This window comes from Acomys minous (genome assembly GCF_964271855.1).
Source record: "Acomys minous genome assembly, chromosome: 3".
NCBI lineage: Eukaryota > Metazoa > Chordata > Mammalia > Rodentia > Muridae > Acomys > Acomys minous.
This window is the reverse complement of record NC_140485.1, coordinates 130,511,778-130,532,682: the sequence shown is the minus strand read 5'-3', so window position 1 is coordinate 130,532,682 and position 20,905 is coordinate 130,511,778. Positions and strand designations below refer to the sequence as shown.

General features: G+C 41.2%; 1 protein-coding gene across 1 annotated transcript in view; it reads left to right on the top strand.

The window, feature by feature from the left end:
• PPIL4 (peptidylprolyl isomerase like 4) overlaps window positions 1–20,905 on the top strand; it is a 31,856-nt gene that overhangs the window by 1,718 nt on the left and 9,233 nt on the right. The window contains exons 2-11 of the mRNA XM_084777996.1: window positions 3,374–3,441; window positions 3,524–3,588; window positions 4,846–4,963; window positions 5,486–5,628; window positions 6,572–6,668; window positions 7,433–7,549; window positions 11,515–11,639; window positions 14,627–14,693; window positions 17,010–17,121; window positions 20,053–20,149. Coding sequence (XP_084634122.1) covers window positions 3,374–3,441; window positions 3,524–3,588; window positions 4,846–4,963; window positions 5,486–5,628; window positions 6,572–6,668; window positions 7,433–7,549; window positions 11,515–11,639; window positions 14,627–14,693; window positions 17,010–17,121; window positions 20,053–20,149 — 1,009 coding nt within the window. The remainder of the gene's footprint in view (window positions 1–3,373; window positions 3,442–3,523; window positions 3,589–4,845; window positions 4,964–5,485; window positions 5,629–6,571; window positions 6,669–7,432; window positions 7,550–11,514; window positions 11,640–14,626; window positions 14,694–17,009; window positions 17,122–20,052; window positions 20,150–20,905) is intronic.

Sequence of the window (20,905 nt, the reverse complement as noted above, 5' to 3'; positions counted from 1 at the left end):
GCTATAGGGTGAGTTCCAGGACAGTCAGGGCTACACAGTAAAACGTTGGGGGACAGGGGAGAGCCTCATGTGGTGAGTAATGCATAGGAACATGTTATTTTACCTAATACTCCGTCAAGTGATAAAAATGCAGCTCACAGGAGCTTAAAGTGCTCAGTTGCCCTTTAGGACCGGGACAGGCTCAGGTGCCTGAGGGCGGCTGGATCCAGGGATTGAAAGGATGCTCTGTGGAATGGTATTGTTATCTTGTGACTTTGCATTTCCCCCTTGAGCTCCTTTGACAGTCTGCCCGTAGAGCTGCACTTTACATGATGAAGGGAGCTCTTTCCGCAGAGCTGTGCACACCTGAAGTGGAGTAGGGGTATCACATTGTTAGTTAGCAGGGGCTTCTGCAGAGGAAGCTTGGGACACCAAAAACATACCTGCTTGTGTGTGTGTATTTGAAGAGAGTGGCTGGCATCTAGTTATATGTAGACTTTCCAGTCAGTAGGTACATATTCAGATTCACTTTTCTTTTGCTTAATGAATGCTAGGATTAAAGGCAAGTGCCACCACTGCCTGGCCTCATCTTTTAAAAAATCTCTGTCTCTGTCTCTCTCTGTCTCTCTGTCTCTCTCTGTCTCTCTCTGTCTCTCTGTCTCTCTGTCTCTCTGTCTCTCTCTCTCTCTCTCTCTCTCTCTCTCTCTCTCTGTGTGTGTGTGTGTGTGTGTGTGTGTAGGAACTCTTGTTTTTAAATTATCATTATCAGTATGCCTGGCTAGCAATCAATCAAGACACAGACACCTGTTATATTTTAAAATAGCCTTAGTTAACCTGGGGCAGGGCAGATATTAATCCCCTAAACTACTTCCCATAGTGGGGTAGGTATGGCATACCTACCCCAGTCCCATGCCATCTGTTTCTAATAATTTCTACCAAGCTACCTCCCATCCATAATCCCAAATACTTGCTAATGTTCTTCATCTAGGCCGAATCTTCCATCCATGCCGGCCACGTGTTTCTCTTCCATCTAACCCATGGCGGCCTTCCTCTCTTTTCTCCTCGAGTCTCTCCATCCTCCCAGGATTCCTCTGTCTCCCTAAGCCTGGGAACCTTAGCCACACCTATCTCCTTTGCCCTGCCCAGGTGTGTGTTTGGCCTTTTAGTGATCAAAAGGTGAGTCACAGAGACAGCAAGCAGTAAATAGCATCAAAATACATCAGACTATCCTCCAACACACTCTTGTGGAGGTCAGAGCACAACTTAGGAGTCTTTCTACCATGTGGTTTTCAGCACTCAAAAGTGCAGGTCATCAGACTTGATAGTAAGCTCCCATCTCCTCTGACTCACCTCACCAGTGGTTTCTTAGTGCCTCAACACCTTGTTAACATGTATCTCTTTGTTTAGGCTATGAGTTCCTCAAGGGCATAGCAGTGCCAAGCTTCTAGAAGGCTGTATTAGTTACTCTTCTGTTGCCTTGATAAAACACCATGACCAAAAAGTGGTCAATGGGAGAGCTTATTTTGGATTATGTTCCAGAGAGACATCTCATAATGGCGGGGCAGGCACAGCAACATCCAGCTGGATTAGGCAGCTGTGAGATCACATCTTTAACAGAGTACACCAAGCAGGGAGAGTGAACTAGAAGTGGGGTGAGGCTAGGAACACTCTGCCTCCAGGGATGAATTTCCTGTGGCGAGGCTCCCATCCTAAAAGTCAATAGCTTCCTCAAACAGTGCCCCAGCTGAGGACCAATACTCAGATACCTGACCATGGAGGATGTCTCTAATTCACACCACCGCAGAGGTGCACAGCAGACGTTTAGTGAACATGAGGAAGATTGTTCCTGAAGTAAAGGGCTTTGCAAAGCCCCCCTTAGTGTGGTGCTGCTGGGGATTGAACTCAGGGCATCAGGAATGCATAGTAATTACTATGCCTGAGCTACATACACCCTGGTCTGGGAAATACTTTACACTAGTTGTAAAACAAATAAAAAGTCCTATAGATGTCTGATTTTCTCTAATTTAACTTATATGATCTGCATTCATTTTCATCTATTCTGCTAGATTTCTTTTTCACTATAGCATCATTCTGTATCTCTTCTCCTAAAAACTGATCGATAACTAAATAATTGTTAATTTCCAACATTAACTCTGATGTCTAAAAGGTCATTAAGAAAACAAAATGGTATTGAATATATATTACACTTTTTTTTTTTTTTTTTTTTTTTTTTTTGGTTTTTTGAGACAGGGTTTCTCTGTGTGTAGCCTTGGCTGTCCTGGACTCACTTTGTAGACCAGGCCGGCCTGGAACTCACAGCGATCCTCCTGCCTCTGCCTCCCGAGTGCTGGGATTAAAGGCATGCGCCACCATGCCCGGCAGTTTTTCTTATTTTAATAATAATTTTCCTTAGTTTTGAGAATTTCATCCATGTATACAATACAATGAAATATGGTCATATAAACCAGGTGCAATGGCTCATGCCTGTAATCCTAGCACTCGGGAAGCAGAGGCAGGTGGGTCACTGTGAGTTCGAGGCCAGCCTGGTCTACAAAGTGTGTCAAGGACAGCCAGGGCTACACAGAGGAACCCTGTCTCAAAAAAACAAAAAAAGAAGAGAAAAAGAAGCATGGCCATATAAATCTTTGTAGCTTCTTCAACACCTTCCGTAGCTCCTAGAATATGTCCACTGCAGCATGGGAGACCTACCAGTAGCCACGCCCTCAAAGGAGAAGTTGACTTCCCCCCCCCCCCCAGAGACAGAGTTTCTCTGTGTAGCCCTGGATTCACTCTGCAGACCAGGCTGGCCTCAAACTCACAAAGATTTATCTGCCCTCTGCCTCCTGAGTGCTGGGATTAAAGGCATGCACCGCTACTCCCAGCTGAGAAGTTGATTTTTAAAAAGACTTAAAATAGATTTAGATTTACTTTTTTTAAATATTCACATCTTGTGTGGATGTGGATGAACGTGTGCCACAACATGCCCGCAGAGGTCAGGGTAACTTTGGGTACTTGGTTCTCTCTTTCTGCCATGTAGGATCTGCGGTTCAAACTCAGGTTTTCCGGTTTACCAGCAAGCACCTTTACCTACTAAGCCACTTCACAGAAACATTTGTTTTTCTTTTAATAAAAATGCAAATGTAAGCTGGGTGTGGTGGCTCACAATTCTAATCCTAGTACTGAGGAGGCAGAGGCAGGTGGGTCGCTGTGAGTTCGAGGTCAGCCTGGTCTACAAAGCAAGTTTACGCTAGCCAAGGCTACACAGAGAAATCCTGTCTTGAAAAAAAAAACCATGCAAATGTAGAGATAAATTGTAGTAATTATGCTTTTGCAAATTTGTTTAAAACTGAAATATTGCTTTCCTGTAGTAAATTTAGTTTTCACTTTGTTTCAGCTTGCTTGAATTTTCTGAAGTTGTGCAAAATAAAATATTACAACTATTGCCTTATTCACAATGTACAGGTAAGCTGGTAGACATTAGTCATGCTCTTTGCTATTGGAAATGTAGCAAACTGTGAATTAACAAAGACTCTTTATATTACAGAGGGATTTTATCATACAAACAGGCGATCCTACAGGGACTGGCCGTGGAGGGGAGTCTATATTTGGGTAAGTTCTTATGTATTTTCGTTAGGCTTTGTATTGTTGTGATAAAACACCATGGTCAAAAACAACTTGGAAAGGAAAGTGTTTGTTTCTTTCATCCCTAAAGGAAGTCAGGTTCCCTAAGGCATGGGCTGAAACAGGAGCCATAACGGAACACTTCTCGCTGGCTGCTCCTCCTGGCTTGCCCAGTGTGCTTTCTTATCTAACTCGGAACTGCTTGCCAGGGTAGCACTGACCCCCTCTGTCCTGGGCCCTCTTACATCAGTCATTAATAGCAATCAAGACAATGTTCTGTAGACTTGCCTACAGGCAATCTGGTAGAGCCATTTTCTCAATTGAGGTTCCTTTTCCCAGATAACTTTAGCTTGTGTCAAACAGATAAAGAACAACCAGGACAATATGTATGCATGTATTTAGAGACAGGCTCACCAGTAACCCACGCTGACCTTGGACTCAGTCCCTCTCAAGCTGAGAATGGGCTTGAACTGATCCTCCTGCCTCCGTTTTCCTTGTGCTGAGATGAGAGGCATGAACCACTGCACCTGGTTTACAGTGCTGGCCGTGGAGCCCACAGGCTGCATGCTCAACATACACTGTGTTGAACCCTCTGTTTTTATTTATCTGTTCATTTTATTGATTGCTTTTGAGATGGGATCTTATTCTGTAGCCCAGGTTGGTCTGATGCTCATTGTATAGCTTAGGCTTGGCTCAGAATCTTTTCGCTCTTTTTTTCTTCTTCTTTTTTTCTTTTTTGAGACAGGGTCTCTATGTATTCTTGGATGCCTGGAACTCATTCTGTAGACCAGCTGGCCTTGAACTCAGAGATGTACCTGCCTCTCCTTCCCAAGTGCTGGGATTAAAGATGTGCATCCCTACTGTCTGGCCAGATACAAGATTCTTATGTCTTAGTCTCCTAAGTGTTGAATTATAGATGAGCACCATCACACTTGTCTCATTTTTTGTTATTTATTTGGTTTTACAAGTCAGGATTTCCCTCTAGTCCAGGCTGTCCTGGAACTCACTGTTGTCCAGGCTAGTTTCAGACTTGTTACAATCCTCCGGGCAGTGGTGGTTCAATCTTCATGTAAAAATATGGCTCAAATTCTACGGTAATTCCCTAAGTTCCCTCAATGCCTATAAGAAAAAAGAAGGAGTATTTGAGTCAGTGGGATATTTATAGAGACACAGTCACGCTGTTGCAGAATCTCTGTATTCCATTTGAGAGTACTGAAGTTTTATAACTTTTTTGTATACTTTCAGACAACTGTATGGGGATCAAGCAAGCTTTTTTGATGCAGAAAAAGTGCCAAGGATTAAGCACAAGAAGAAAGGCACCGTGTCCATGGTGAACAATGGCAGTGACCAACATGGCTCTCAGGTTAGGGCGTGGTGGGCGATGAGCTCTGCGTGGGTGTGAGGAGCTGGAAGCAGCCTGTGCAGTTATCTTTTCACTTACGCAGTAATGAGAGGAGCATTAAAGGAAATTATTTCTTTTCTATATTAAAGGGCGCTGGGGGGTTGGGATGGGCAGGGCAGATGGCTCAGCAATTAAGAGCACTGACTGTTCTTCCAGAGGGTCTAGCTCAGTTCCCTGCACCCACGTGATGGCTCACAGTGCTTTGAGATTCCAGTTCCAGGCCATCTGATGCCCTCTTGTGGCTTCTGTGGGCATTGTGTGCACGTGGTGCACCACCACACCTAGCTAAAGTAGTTAAAACCATCAAGGGGACATCTTAGCAACTGTTGATGTCAACACAATCTGTTTTTTACCTAATTTTAAAAATAAGTGTACAAGAAGTGATACAGTAAATCTAGAGTCTTGGGTTTGTGTTTTTATAGTTGTAAGTGATTTCAGAGTTATATATGTTTTTAAATATTTATGATGTGCCTTTTGGTCTAGTTTCTTATTACTACAGGAGAAAATCTAGATTACCTTGATGGGGTCCATACAGTGTTTGGCGAAGTGACAGAAGGCATGGACATAGTTAAGAAAATCAATGAGACCTTTGTGGACAAGGATTTTGTGCCATACCAAGATATCAGGTGTGGTTACCTTTACTGTTTTAACATACGGGAATGTTTTAACACTGTGGTATTGAACATAGAGTGGCCTGAATGAGACTTCTACACATAGACTATTATCTCAGTTTCTCTTGTTTTTCTGTGATAAAACACTCTGACAAAAGTAAGCCGAGGAGGAAAGGGTTCACTGCAGCTCACAGCTCAAGGCTGCAGCGGGGCAGATAGAGCGGCCTTGGGCCGGCTAGTTACATTGTGCCACAGGGATGAAGCAGAGCCAGGGCTACTTGTGCTCAGCTGCTGCTTTTCATTCAGGCCAGGGCCAGCCTTCCACACTCAGCTTCCCAGGCAGCCCACACACCACTTCAACCCAGACTCCCTTTCCAGGTGTTTCCAGATCCTGCTAAGTTGACAACTGAAAGTAACCAGTGTGGATCAGCATGAGACCATTTAGAATCCTTATAAAAAGGAGCTTTGATGATTTTTCTTTTGTACTAATTGTTATATTGGTTAGAATTATTCTTGTTTCAGTTTATTATTTTAAAAGATGATTATTAAAAATAGGGCAGAAGTAGCAAGGTTTAGAAATTTACTTTTTTTCTTTTCTTCTTTCTCTCTTTAGTTTTCCATGTGTATATTTTGAGACAGGCTCTCACTCTAGTCCAGCTTACCTGGAACTTACTGTCTAGCTCAGGCTAGCCTCAGACTTGTGATTCTCTTCCCCGGACTTGCTGAGTGCTGGGGCTGGCAGGTGCCAGCATCATGCCCAGCTCACTTCACATTATGAAGTGAGGCAGAGCAATGATGCCAAAGGGCGTACAGTGTAGCTCAGTGTAGAAGTGCAGTGTGGGTCAGTAGTGTCCATGACCTGTGGAGGCTTTGGGCACTAGAAATACATGTTAAAATCTGTGAAAATGAGCGTGGATTCTGAAATAAATATGACATTTTCTTGGATTTGTTTTGTAAGGATAAATCATACAGTGATTTTAGATGATCCATTTGATGACCCTCCTGATTTATTAATTCCTGATCGGTCACCAGAACCTACAAAGGAACAATTAGATGTAAGTAGAACTTGGCGTTGTTGTTTCTTTTCTTTTGAGACACTGTCTCACTATGTAGCGCTGGCTGGCCTGGAATTTTGCTCTGTAGACCAGGCTGGTCTCAGATTCACATAGGTCCTCCTGCCTTTGCCTCCACATGCTGGGACTAAAGGTGTGCACCACTGCACCCAACTAGTAGCATCTTCCAGTACAGGTGTATGAGAGCACTTCTTTCTGTTGCTGATCTTGTTTGATCTAGAGCAACTTTTGAATTCCTCTCTCACCCATAGAGATGGTCATTTTTGTGGCTGTCTCATTATTTCCTTGATCTTTCTCTTTAGTAACATTCCACCAGGAGCCTTAGTTCAGAAGCCTTCTGTAAGCTGTGCTTTGGAAGTCTGTCTTATCTCCCCACTCTAGGGGACCAGTCAGGGGCAACTGAAGGGCCATCCTGTAAGCCATGCTGGAGCCAGGCTAGACCCAGGCATTTACAGGGTAAATTTAAGGTGCTCACAAGCTTTCTCAAGGCTAAAATTACAGTTGAGTTTGGCATTTAATTTTAAAGTTATGTATCCTTTCTACTGAACACTTAGTTGGGTACTAGTGTCTCTATAAATATTTCTTTTGATTGTATAGTCAGTCAGAAGCCGTGTCTGGCAAGTACTGTAGAATTAATTTAAATGAGCGCCAGTATTTGTAAATCTCTATTGTGTTGTGGTTTGATAGGCCAAGAATAAAACATGATATCTTGCATGATTCTCAGATTTTTAACTTCTATTTTACAGAGTGGTCGGATAGGAGCAGATGAAGAAATTGATGATTTCAAAGGAAGATCTGCTGAAGAAGTAGAAGAAATAAAGGCAGAAAAAGAGGCTAAAACTCAAGCTATTCTTCTAGAGATGGTGAGATGATAATTTTGGTCAGGTAGTGTTAGGGTGAAGAAAAGACCCCAGCCTCAGACAGTGTGCAAACAACGAAGAGTGTTTAGTCTGTAGGATCCAACATGCTGGGGTCACCAACCAGACACGATGGCGACCCCTGTGAGCTTGTAGGCTCTTTTTAAAGGCTTTTGGGGAAATCTTAGTGGGGGCTAGGTAATCATTAGCATGTTGGGATCGCCACTGAGACGGGATGGTGACCCCTGTGAGCTTGATGAGCTCCTACACGCTCTTTTCACAAGTATTTACTAATACTTTTCAGACTATAAGACGCACCTGATCATAGGATACACCCAGTTTTTAGAGCAGTGAAACAAGAAAAGCAATAAAAACAGCAATTGGACCATAAAGCGCACCCTAATCTCCCCCTTTGGAGGGGTTACATCTTATGGTCTGAAAAATACGGTAAATTCTAAAAAAGGAGTTAAGTAATCATTTCAAGTAGAAAGCCCGGGCAAACGGAGTAAACACATGGGCTACTCTGGCCAGGTCATGAGGCAGAAACTTTCCAGCCCGGCAGTATATCTTTTTTAACCAATTATACCAGCAGTAAAAATCATTTTTAAATTTACCTTTCTTTGGCCAGGTCATGGCTGTCTCTGGTTGGCTGCCCACTCTCTGAACACACCTCTGAAGAGTGGAGGCCCAGGCCTGCTCTGAGCTAACAGAACGGGGCCTGTGGCTACACTTAATTAACCAGGCCTCTCAATAGTTGTTATGTAACTTACATGGCACATTTTTGGAAGTATACCTACTTTTGTGATAATAAACTGGTAAAAATTTAGTGAGGGTTTTTTTCGTGGATTACTTTTGTTTGTTTGTTTGTTTGTTTGAGACAGAGTTTCTCTATGGAGCTCTAGCTATCCTGGAACTCACTGTGTAGACCAGGCTGGCCTTGAGTTCAGAGATCCATCTTGGGATTAAAGGCGTGAGCATCACTGCCCAGCTTAGATTACATTGTGTAGGATACAATGACATGAAAATAAGCAGATTGAGTTTTCCATAAATTACTGAGTGCCTTTTTTTAAAAGGGGAAGGGTTAGTGCGGTGGTGAGTAAAGATACTTGCTGACATGTCTGATGACCTAAGTTGGAGCACCAGAACCCACATGGTGAAAAGAGAGGCCAACTCCCTTAAGAAGTCCTCTGTCCTCTGTATGTACATATGGCATGCTCACGCCCACCAGTGCACACCACACCCACGCACACAAATAAATGTAAAAAAAGCAGTTGAAAAGTGGGAGATGGTTTTCTAATTTACATGTATTACTAGAACTTAGTATGCATATAATTTTTAAACATTGTTTATTAGGCTGCATTTTTATGTTATTGGATAATAGTTTATTTTGAGCTGATTCATCATTTAATTTCCTACACTGAATCACCTTTCTTTGGCTAGCTGTATCAGCTGAGTTAATTATGTGTGCATGTGTTTATGTATGAGAGTTACAGGTGGTTTGTGAGCCTCCTAATGTGCATCCTGGGAACCAACATTAGTCTCTGAAAGAGCAGTGCATGCTTCTAACCACTGAGCCATCTCTTTAGGCCCCTGCACGTTTCCCCCTCCCATTAACTTATTTATTATTCTTTCTGTTATTTATGGATATCTATTGATGTTTTTCTCTTTTGTGTTATAATATTCTTTTTCTTTTTTCTTTTTTCCTCTTTTTTTGAGACATGGTCTTCTGTGACATCCAAGTTAGTTTTAGTGTCCTTGGCTCATCAGCCTGCCAGGTAGCTTGGATGCCACTATGCCTAGCTGTGATAATTTCTCACTGGGCATCGTTAATAGGCTGCTGTTGCCTTTGACAGGTTTCAGAAACGTTGAGCAGATTTATGGCTCTGAAGCTCCTGTTTCTGAATGTCAAGATTTTCTTTTTGGTGTATTTATATAGCATGCAATTCTTTACATTTCATCTCAGAGTTTTCAAATGCACATTAGAAGGAATATTGCTGCCCTCCAAATGCTTGTGGGACATACAGTGCCAGCACCCTGGTTCTAGCTCATTGCTGCCCTCTGGTCTCTTCAGTGGGAAGTGCACCAAGTGCATTACAGTGTGCTGTTTGCTGCTGCAGCTGACTTTGATCTTGACTTAAGTTTAGATAAAGTAAAAGGCCTAACATTGAGAGTTTAGGGGGAAAAAACTGTAGAAATTGTGGTTCCTATTGAAAAGCAGTATGGAAAAATTAGGTACTACATGTCATTGAAGACTAGATTCTACCTAATCATATTTTTCAAAATTCAATAACAAGCAAAACTAAATAATGCATTGCTTAATGATGTATGTGGTGAGCATTTTAGAGGTATGAAAGGGAATAGCCAATAAAGAAACGTGATTTTTATGAGAGAAGCAGAAGGACAATGGGACCAGGGGAGTGTATTTATTCTTAGGCCAGGCAGTTTTTATTTAATTGATTGATTAATTTTAAAATGCATTACTTTTATTTTGTGTGTGGGTGTATTTAGGTGCATATGTGAAGGCCAGAGGACAGCATATAGGAACTGGTTCTCTGCGTCCAGCTTAGGTCATCAGGCTTGACGGCTGATACCTTTCCCACTGAGCTGGCCCCCATAGTTTTATTGTTATTTTTTATAACCTATGTTTTACTTTTTGTTTGTTTGTTTTTTTTGTTTTTTTAAGAACACAATATGTCAAATACTTCAGAAGGAAAATGGGAATAATTTGGGACTTTGGAAGCTAGAATAGATCTTAATTCATATTCTAGCTGTAAGCATTTCGGTTTCACTGTACTTCCTTTAAAGTGGAAATTGTGTGTGTATGGTGGCACAGGCCTGTAACCTCAGTATGCAGAAGGTGGGACAGGAGATCACAGGGTTGAGGCCAGCCTGGGCTCCAGTAAGACCCTGTCTAAAACGTAAACACCTGTTAGAAGTTAATAAAAGAATGGAAGTGGTGGTACTGCTTGAAAAACTAACAGTAATGATTTGGAAAATCAAGTTAGGCAAAAACATAGCTCTTAATATTGTTAATACCAGGAAAGATAACGGATCAGATTTTTAAAATAATTTATTTAATTTTACTTTATGTGCATTGGTGTGAGGGTGTCAGATCCCTCGGAACTGGAGTTACAGACAGTTGTGAGCTGCCATGTGGGTGCTGGGAATTAAACCCAAGTCCTTTGGAAGAACAGACAGTGGTCTTAACCACTGAGCTATCTCTCCAGCCCCTAGCATCAGATTTTTTTTAATTGAAAAAAAAATTAAATCATTTTAGTTTTTGTGTTTCTGTGTATAAGTTCATGCAGGTCACAGTGTGCATGTGGAGGCCAAGGAACAAATTTCAGAAGTTGATTCTTCCACCATGTGTGTTTACTGCTCTGAAGGTGGTGGGACCAGGGAGGATGGGGCTGGTAAATGAGGTAGGCTAAGTCTTATGAAGTAGCCTGCTTTACTCAGCGCATCAGACAGCTTCAAGGAGTGTGTGATCAATCACAAGGGCGAGCCGCATGAAGCATGTTTCCATAGAGGCGTGTGAACAGATGACACTAGGCAGCTGTAATGAAGAAGCCGAAGTGAGCACACTCCTGTCTGTACACCTGGGAGGGCACACAGGCACACTGCAAGAACAGTTCTGTGTTTTGAAGAAACAGCTCACAAGACTCTTGTCTTGGTTTCTTGGAGTTTTCTCACAGGCTCTCAGAAATCTCACACAGCTCCATTCTTGGACCGTGTTCTGACATACGTGCATCCTAGGAATTGAACTCAGGTCTCTGGGCTTGATGGCAAGCTTTTACCCCACAAGCCATCTTCCAGCCCTTAAAATAGCTTTACTTTTTTTGGCCCTGAACCTGTAGTTCATGATGTAAATTTGGATGGTTTTAGGAAATCAGTGTTAAGGGCTTGGACAAAAATATTTGGCATAGAAACTAAAGGAATTGATTTGTATGCTTGATTATTTGTGACTTTAGGTGGGAGACCTACCTGATGCAGATATTAAACCTCCAGAAAATGTGTTGTTTGTGTGTAAATTGAATCCAGTGACCACCGACGAGGACCTGGAGATAATATTCTCAAGATTCGGGCCAATAAGAAGGTAACCCCAGGGTTAGGGAGAGAGAAATTGGGGAATATTTAGGTATTAGTTGACTGGTGTGAGCGTTTGTTTTATTTTTTTGTAGTTTTCAAACAGCCCTGACTGGCCAGTAACTTGTTAAATAGACCACACTGGGCTTGAACTCATAGAGATCCACCTGCCTCTGCTGCCTGAGTGTTAGGACTTAGAGCCCCATGCTATCATACTCAGCAGAGGTTTTCTAATTACACATTTTTGGTGAGTTTGTCAATTTTGAGTCAATTTTAAGTTTACTTTTTTTGTGTGTGGGGGGGGCTGGAGAGCAAACCGAGGGCATCATGCATGTTAAGCAAATCCTCTACCACTGAGCCACAGTCCCAGCCCCTTTGGTGAGTTTCATGCTGGTGATTTTACAGGCGAGGGTTTCAACAGTTGGGAAGAAAAGTGTGTTTTCAGACTCATAAATCAAATATTTGAGTGATAATTCAATTCTAACTCATATTTTCACTATAAAATATATGAGCTGAGCAATTTAAATCTACTTCTAATATTTAAAATACTTACTCATGTAATTTATCCCCTAAAAATATCAGCAGTATGTCAGAATTAAATTTTCCAAATTTTATGTATTTAGTTTTTAAACTTATCATGTAGCCAAGGATGACTTTGAATCTTGCTTCCTCCAGCTCCTGAGTGCTAAGATTTTAGCTGACTGACACACTCAGTGTCTGTGGTTCTGTGGATGGAGCCTAGCGCTCCTTGCATACTTGGCAAATGGGTCAACAGTTAGGCACGTGTGCACAGGTCTTTTAAGACAGGGTCTCATTATAGTTGGCTCCTCTGGCCTTGAACCTATCTTCTACACTGAGAAGTGTTGAGATTTACAAGTTTATATTACTGTAGCTCAGAAACAAAATTGTAGTTTGTTGTTGGGGGTTTTGTTTTTATTTTGCATATGCAGGTGTACCCAGAGGACAACCTTGGATGTTTTCTTTAAGTAGTGTCTACTTTTTGGGGGAGTGGGGTTTTGAGACAGGGTTTCTCCGTATAGCCTTGGTTGTCCTGGACTCGGGTTGTAGACCAGGCTGGCCTCGAACTCACAGAGATCCTCCTGCCTCTGCCTCCCCTAGTGCTGGGATTAGAGGTGTGTGCCACTGCCTGGCTTTTTTTTTTCTTTCTTTCTTTTTCTTTTTTCTTTTTTTTTTGAGGCAGTGTTATTACTGGCTAGAGCTCACCAAGTAGGTTACGCTGGCTGGCCACACTGAGTCCTAGGGAGCCACCTGCTTCTACCTCTCTAGTGCTGTGATTACAGCTCATATCACTACTGCACACTCAGGTCCTCTTGCTTTCAAAGCAAGCATTTTATAAACTACCCCAATTAACATTTTCCTTCTTTTTGTTAATTTTCCTTATATTGTTTTTAAAAGTGTGTCTGTGTCTGTGTGTCTCTGAGTGTGTGTGTGTGTGTGTGTGTGTGTGTGTGTCTGTGTGTCTGTGTCTGTGTGAGTGTATACCACATGTGTACAAGTGTCCTTGGAGCACCAGATCCTGGAACTAGGATTATAGATGGTGGTGAGTCACCAACCAGGCTGCAGGGAATGGAACTGGGTCTTCTAGCAGAGCAGCACGTGCTCTTAACCAGAATCATCTCTCCAGCCACCATCAGCATCATCAGCATCATCAAAATAAACTGTTGCTAGCTTTTAGAATGTAAACACGCTTATTTACTGGGTACATATGGAGATCAGAGGACAGCTTGTAGGAGGTAGTTCTTTTCTCGTGTAGGTGAACTCAGGTCTCAGGGGCAAGAAAGAGCCTTTACTTTCTAAACCATCTCATGGGTCCTGCTTCTTTATTATTAATGCAAAAATATGTGAAGCTACTCAGAGGAGACTAGTTTCTAACCAGCTACCATGTACAATGTTCAGGATGTTCTTTCATCTAATGTTTTTACAGTGGTTCATATGATACATGGAGAGAGACATGTCAGCTGCTCTCAACTCCACCTTCTTGGCTCTTTCCTTGGTTTTTGTTGATAAGTTAGTTCTGGGTGGTAACTGTATTTACAGTATTAAATTTGAGACTCATTTATTTTAAAATCCAATGCATAACCCCAAACTGTGCTGACTTATGCCTTTAATCAAAGTACTTGGGAGGCAGCAGTAGGTGGATCTCTGTGATCAAGGCCAGCCTGGTGTATGTACTGAGTTCCAGACTAGCCAAGGCTACATAATGGCTTCTTGTGACAAATTCCAAAGCATAAACACACTAAGCACTTACATATGTAATAGATACTCTTTAAGTCTTTTATATTTGGACTAAAAAAGACTTTATGATTTAAAGATTTTACTAGATATGATATGATATCAGTGCACAGGAGGTTGAGGCAGGAAGATTGCTGCTGTGAGTTTGAGACCACCTGGCCTTCATAGTGAATAACAGGCCAACCAGGGAAACACAGGAAACTTTGTCTCATAAATGTAAAAATAAATGAAATAATTTTAAATGAAACGAATTTAGCAGTTTATTTTTGTTCAAAGGACACTAGGGTGTCCTCCACCCTAGTTTATATATTGGAATAGAATTTAGATAATTTATCTACTGGATTGTCGAGCTTGTGCGCTCGCACATTCCCTCTCCCTCTCCCTCTCCCTCTCCCTCTCCCTCTCTCTCTGTGTATGTATGTTTTAATGAATTGTTACTGAAAACTTTGGAGTCATAGAATTCTGTAAGTTTAAATAACTGGCTTCGGGGGCTGGAGAGATGGCTCAGCGGTTAAGAGCACTGTCTGCTCTTCCAGAGCTCCTGAGTTCAATTCCCAGCAACCACATGGTGGCTCACAACCATCTACAATGTGATCTGATGCCCCCTTCTGGCCTGCAGATGTACACACAGGCAGAGCACTATATAATAATTTTAAAAAAAGAAAAAAAGCTGGCTTATTTTGTTCTGTCTGAAGAATTAAGCAAATGGTTTCTTTAAGTGACTTTTCAAAAATTCTTTTTCAGTTGTGAAGTTATCCGGGATTGGAAAACAGGAGAGTCCCTCTGCTATGCTTTCATTGAATTTGAAAAGGTATGTCGTAATCTAAATATACCAGACTCTGCATTTCATGTGTTCTTCTGAGGGCGCATTCTTGGTGCGTTGCCTTGGCTGATGTCATGCTGGCTGTCCTCCTGCTTCAGCCTCCCTGGTATCTGGGGTTAGAGGTGCGCACCACCGCCCCTGGCTGTAAGCTTACAGATGGAAAAGTACAGTACTCCTTTTGTTTCTAGGATTGTGCTTTCCTTAGGGAACCAAGAAAGTTAACTTTATTGTAACTTCACACTGGGAATAAATTCAACGTCTACTGATGTTAATGTTTGTTTACTGTAGTACCTACAGTTCTGCTTGGATGTAATTTTTTAGAAAAAGTCCTTTACACATTGTTAGTTATATAACTGAATATAAGAAAGAGAAGTGGAGGAATGTTAAGATCTAGGCTCACTTATTGGCCAAATACTGGGCGGTGCTCATTTTTTAAACTCTTCTTCCTCCTTTTGAGTGACGTGTGAGGACTGGACCAGATAGCTGCTGCTAGGTCTGCAATAGCGATGATAGTTTGGTTGGTCAGGTGCCTGCTTCCAGTCAGATGTTACTTACTTTCCTGTATTTAATAAGTACAACTCTTGGAGATTATGGGTAACTATGAGGTAGATATGTTTTTTCTTTTTCAAAACAAGTAAACTGAGACAGGGTGGTACTGGGCTTATTTAACATGTACTTATTGGATGTCATGGCTAGGCTGTGAGTGTGGGTATGTCTGGCACTGTTCCTGATTGATTTGTGCTTGGTTTTCTTGTCATTGCTTGTTTGTTTTGTTTTTAATTGTAGATTTGGGCCAGTTAGTGTCTAGTAATGTCTCATTACAAGTTAAATGTATTCCAAAGTATCTATTGAATATATTCTATGTTTTAGGGACTATTTTAAATCCTAGGGGTTCAAAACAAAGAGTGGTTGATTAGGGGAAAACATACACATAGTAGATTATACCTAGATACTGTGTTGTATGTATTAACATTTTTATTTATCAAAGTTATTGGTGCGAACAGAAAAGAGAGCTTTACTTTTGGCTTACAAAAATATTTCTTCATTGAAACAAATCACTAGTCATGCTAACTAGATTTTGAAAATGGCCACAGTCCCCCATTAGGCTAGATACTGCTGCCAAATTGTCAGGGTTTTTTTTTGTTTTGTTTTGTTTTGGTATGGTATGGTTTTGGCTTTTGGTTTTTCAAGACAGAGTTTCTCTGTGTAGCCTTTGGTGTCTTGGAACTTGATCTATAGACCACACTTGCCTCAACTCACACAGATCAGCTGCTTCTGCCTCCTGATTGCTGGGATTAAAGTTGTGTCACCACTGCCTGGTTTGCCAGAGGTTTTTGTTTGATTCTGGGGATTCTTCCCAAACTCTCCAACCCTGGTTCTTTGGGCATGCTAAGCAAGTGTTCTACTGCTGCCATATCCCCAACCCCTGCAAATCTTTCTTTTCTTTTCTTTTCTTTTTTTTTTTTTTCCAGGGTTTCTCTGTGTAGCCTTGGCTGCCTGGAGATATAGTATTTTTATGTTTTGAGTAACTAGAATTGTTGGTAGGCGTATTATGTCCACTGCACTCAGATTGCCTCAGTTCAAATGATGGCTCTGACCTTGGCTACTTCTATACCTCCTTAATGTCTGCTTTCTTTCTTTCTTTCTTTTTTTTTTTTTTTTTGAAAGTTTTTGTTTATTTGTTTGGGTTTTTTTTGAAAAAATTTTTATTAATTTGTTCATATTTCATCTCAATGGTTATCCCATCTCTTGTATCCTCCCATTCCTCCCTCCCTCCCATTTTCCCCTTACTCCCCTCCCCTATGACTGTGACTGAGGGGGACCTCCTCCCCCTGTATATGCTCATAGGGTATCAAGTCTCTTCTTGGTAGCCTGCTATCCTTCCTCTGAGTGCCACCAGGTCTCCCCATCTAGGGGACGTGGTCAAATATGGGGCACCAGAGTTCGTGTGAAAGTCAGACTCGACTCTCGACTCAACTGTGAAGAATGTCCTGTCCATTGGCTAGATCTGGGTAGGGGTTTGAAGTTTACGACCTGTATTGTCCTTGGCTGGTGCCATAGTTTGAGCAAGACCCCTGGGAAATGTCTGTTTTCTTATTGAGATAATAAGTAGATGGAGCCTCAGAAGGTTATTTACCAGGGCTAATTGAGATAATAGATGCAATACATTTAGTATCTGGCATATAAGAAGTATTTGAATATCAATTTTAGTAATAACAGCCTTTTTATATTTATAGTATTTGTTTTAGCCACAGAAATCTTTCCTGTAAACATTAATGCTTGAGTTTTTGTAATTACTGTTAGGAAGAAGACTGTGAGAAAGCATTCTTCAAAATGGATAATGTACTTATAGATGACAGGAGGATACATGTGGACTTCAGCCAGTCTGTGGCAAAGGTTAAATGGAAAGGCAAAGGTATGTTGGTTTATCTCCTTTTACTGATGGTCTGCTTAGGGGTGTTGTCTGTGTGTGTGTGTGTGTGTGTGTGTGTGTGTGTGTGTGTGTGTGTGTGTGTGTGTGTGTACATTCATTGCTTTAATTTTGTGCTGTTAAGGGAAATGTTAATCGAATTCAAGTCACCTAGAATTTTATAAAGCTGCTATCTAGAATGCTTGTGCATGTGTGTTGATGGATGAAAATACCCTTATCTTTAATGTTTGTTTATATTGTAAGTTATTTAAAATTATCCACTGAAGACTAATTATCACTTTTTGATGATTTGGTTCTTTTAGATACAAACCTTTTATTTGTTTGTTGTTTTTGTTTTTCAAGACAGGGTCTCTCTGGGTAGCCTTGGCTGTCCTGGACTCACTTTGTAGACCAGGCTGGCCTCGAACTCACAGAGATCTGCCTGCCTTTGCCTCCTGAGTGCTGGAATCAAAGGTATATACCACCACGCCCTGCTCTAGATGCAGACTTTAAAAAGAAAAAGTTTTCTTTTCTCGCTTTTGTTCTTAATATAAAATTGGCTTCCACTCCTCTTCTACCTGTTTTCTCTTCCCAGAAGTAACCAGCCGCCTGTTCTTTCTACAGCCATTCTTTATACACGTGCATATTTTTTCCTTCTCATTTAAAAAAGGAGAGTTCAAAGGATGCAGATTGTATACTCATTGTCTTGGAGTCGCCACTGATAACGCTCTTCAGAGATCATTTAATATGAGTGTGTGTGCTAGTACATGTGTTCTTTTCATGGCTGTTGAGTCTTCCACTGACTGGTTACTGCCTGAGCTCCTCCATGGGCTAACCCTGCATGGGTGGCATTTCTCACAGTTCTGTGTACCTCATGTATGTCCCTGACAGAGGCATACCAAACTTAAGTTTGGTTCTGTTTTATGCTAGAACATGGGTTTATTTTATTTTATTTTTTTAGTTTATTATTACATGGTTTTACTTTAAATCTTTCTAATTAAAATTTGAATTTAAAGTTTTTTGAGACATAGTTTCTCTATGAAGTCTAGGTTGGCCTTAAACTTAGTGTCCTCCTGCTTCAGACTCTAAGTGCTAAGATTGTAAGTGATGACTCCCACAGTAGTTGTGAATTTGGTTTGTTTGTTTGTTCAAGACAAAGTCTCTCTGTGTTAGCCTTGGCTGTCCTAGATTCACTTTGTAGACCAGGCTGGCCTCAAACTCTCAGCAATCTGCATGCCTCTGCCTTCCGAGTGCTGGGATTAAAGGCATGTGCCAGCAGGGCGTGGTGGCACAAGCTTGGCATGGTGGTGCATGAGGCAGAGGCAGAGGCAGGTGGATTGATGTGAGTTCGAGGCCAGCCTGGTCTACAAAGTGAGTCTAGGACAGCCACGGCTACACAGAGAAACCCTGTCTCGAAAAATCGAAAAACAAAACAAAAAAAGCATGTGCCACCACACCCTGCTAGTTGTGAATTTTTATCTCATTAACTTTGTATATGTGTACACATGTGCATGTGTGCTAAGAGCATACTAGTCTCACAGATGTCAGGCATGTGTCCTGTCACTCAACTGTATTCCTAGCTGAGTTTGAAATGTTTTTTATACAGTGTTTTTAAAAGGCTTCACTTAGGCTTGCACATTGGGGAGGCAGAGTCAGGCAGATGTCTGTGAGTTAAGAGGCCAACTTACTTTACATAGCCACTCCAAGGCCAGTGGGCTACATAGTTAAGTTCCCATCTCAGAAAAACAAAAACAAAACAACAGATTTGTTTTTCACGATTTTACTGCATTTTAAAAATATGAAATAAGCTGGGCATGGTGGCTCATGCCTTTAATCCCAGCACTCAGGAGGCAGAGGCAGGTGGATGGCTGTGAGTTCGAAGCCAGCTTGGTCTACAAAGCAAGTCCAGGACAGCCAAGGCTACATAGAGAGACCCTGTCTTGAAACATCCCACCCCACTCCTCTACCCACCCACCCCCCGAAAGAAAGAAAGAAAGAAAGAAAGAAAGAAAGAAAACTGTTTGCTGGTAAGTGGTAGGCTGTATCACCTTCTGGGGCTTAGAAAAGGGAGAAGTCAGTTGGAAGGCCCCTGGCAGCTGTGATCTCTGATAGAGGAAGTGACTCGGATTGTGGTTCTGTGCTCTCTGTTTCTCTTCTGATCCTTCCCTGCTATTGAAATACATGATTAGTACACTTTTGTGAAAATGACTTGATGTTTTTCTTTAATATTTTTATTAAGGTCTATAAAAAAAATCCAGAGAGAGAAATACCTTGTCTGTGTGAAGCACTTTTTTCTCCAAATTGTCCCTTCACCTGGTCCTTTACCTAAGGCCACGCTGAAGTTTCTTCTTTTTCAGTGCAGCTGCACGGTTCTCGACCAGTCCTCACCCTCAGTTTTCTTACTTAGAAATCAAGTTCATTTTCAGCCCACTGCTTAGAGGGAGTGTAACCTTTTCTGATCATAAAGAGACCTGTTTTGTTCTCAATTGGATCACAATACAGAAGGGTCGGCTTCTCTTGTGGTTGAAGGAGAAACCTGTCCCAGCTTGGCTCACCAGTCTCACCAGGCCCAGACCCTTCCCCACTCCAGCTCTTGATGTGTTTTTATGTGTTATAAGTACAGTCCTACTGGGGGCGGGGAACCACATGTCTATTTAGGAGTAGTGTTAGCTGCTGGCCGCTGCATGGACTACTTGAACAAAGTAATATGGGTGTTTACTTCAGTTGGATGTTGTAATATTCACATGTGTCATTAGGTGGCAGTAGATGACTACCAAGAAAAGTGACATCTGCTCTCAACTAGACAGCATGGTTTTTTATGTTTTCTTCCTTTCTCTACCTCTCAGTGTGCATCTTTTATACAGTAGCCCTTTGTGTTTTATAAAATTGTTAATGTATCATTATGCAATGCTAATTCTTTTTCCTTTTAATAAATAGGTGGGAAATACACCAAGAGTGATTTCAAGGAATATGAAAAGGAACAGGATAAACCATCCAATTTGGTTCTGAAAGAAAAAGTAAAGCCCAAGCAGGAGTATCCTTTCCAAATGCACGGCCATCCACTGTGTAGGAACAGTTTATTGCCATAGCTTGTCAGTGTCTCCCATAGACTTTGCTCTTTCAGTATGTTTTGTATTATGGAGAATGTTAGGTTTGAAAGAAACCTTTGGTCTAAGTATTTTAGCTCCTACTTGTACCATAAATACCTTCCTGCTTATCCAGTGTTCTCAGAAGATCTTCAGATAAGTGTGATTTTTTTTTAATATAGACTAATATTTTAAATTCCTTTCTATCAAATATCCTTGTGTTATTCATTCTCTTATATTTAATTTCCTTATGTAGATGACAAAGTCTTGTAGTTCTTTGTCACATAATTGGATTGCCTTTTTTCTAAATACATTGTCATTTTAGCAACAAAGATTTGCTAAATCTTTTTAGGGATCCTTCCTATTCAATGCAAGAATTGACATTTATAGGATTAAAAAGAAATCTATTGACTTTGCCATGCAATTCAGGTTCTTCCAAGTTTTAAGTTGCAATAAGTTAAAAGTAGTGAAGCATACTGTTCATATTATGTCATTTTTATTTGTTCCACCATAATTGACTTTCCCATTATAAATTTATCACTCCACATGTTGCAAAGGTTGTTTCCTTGGTGATCATGTCTGCTACATGGCATCTTTGTTTCCTAGTTTCTGTTGATGAAAGAGATTCTCTTTTCCTGTGTTATATAGGCATTTCTTCTCCAAGTACTCATCATGGAACGATGAGTATGAGGTTGACTTTTAGA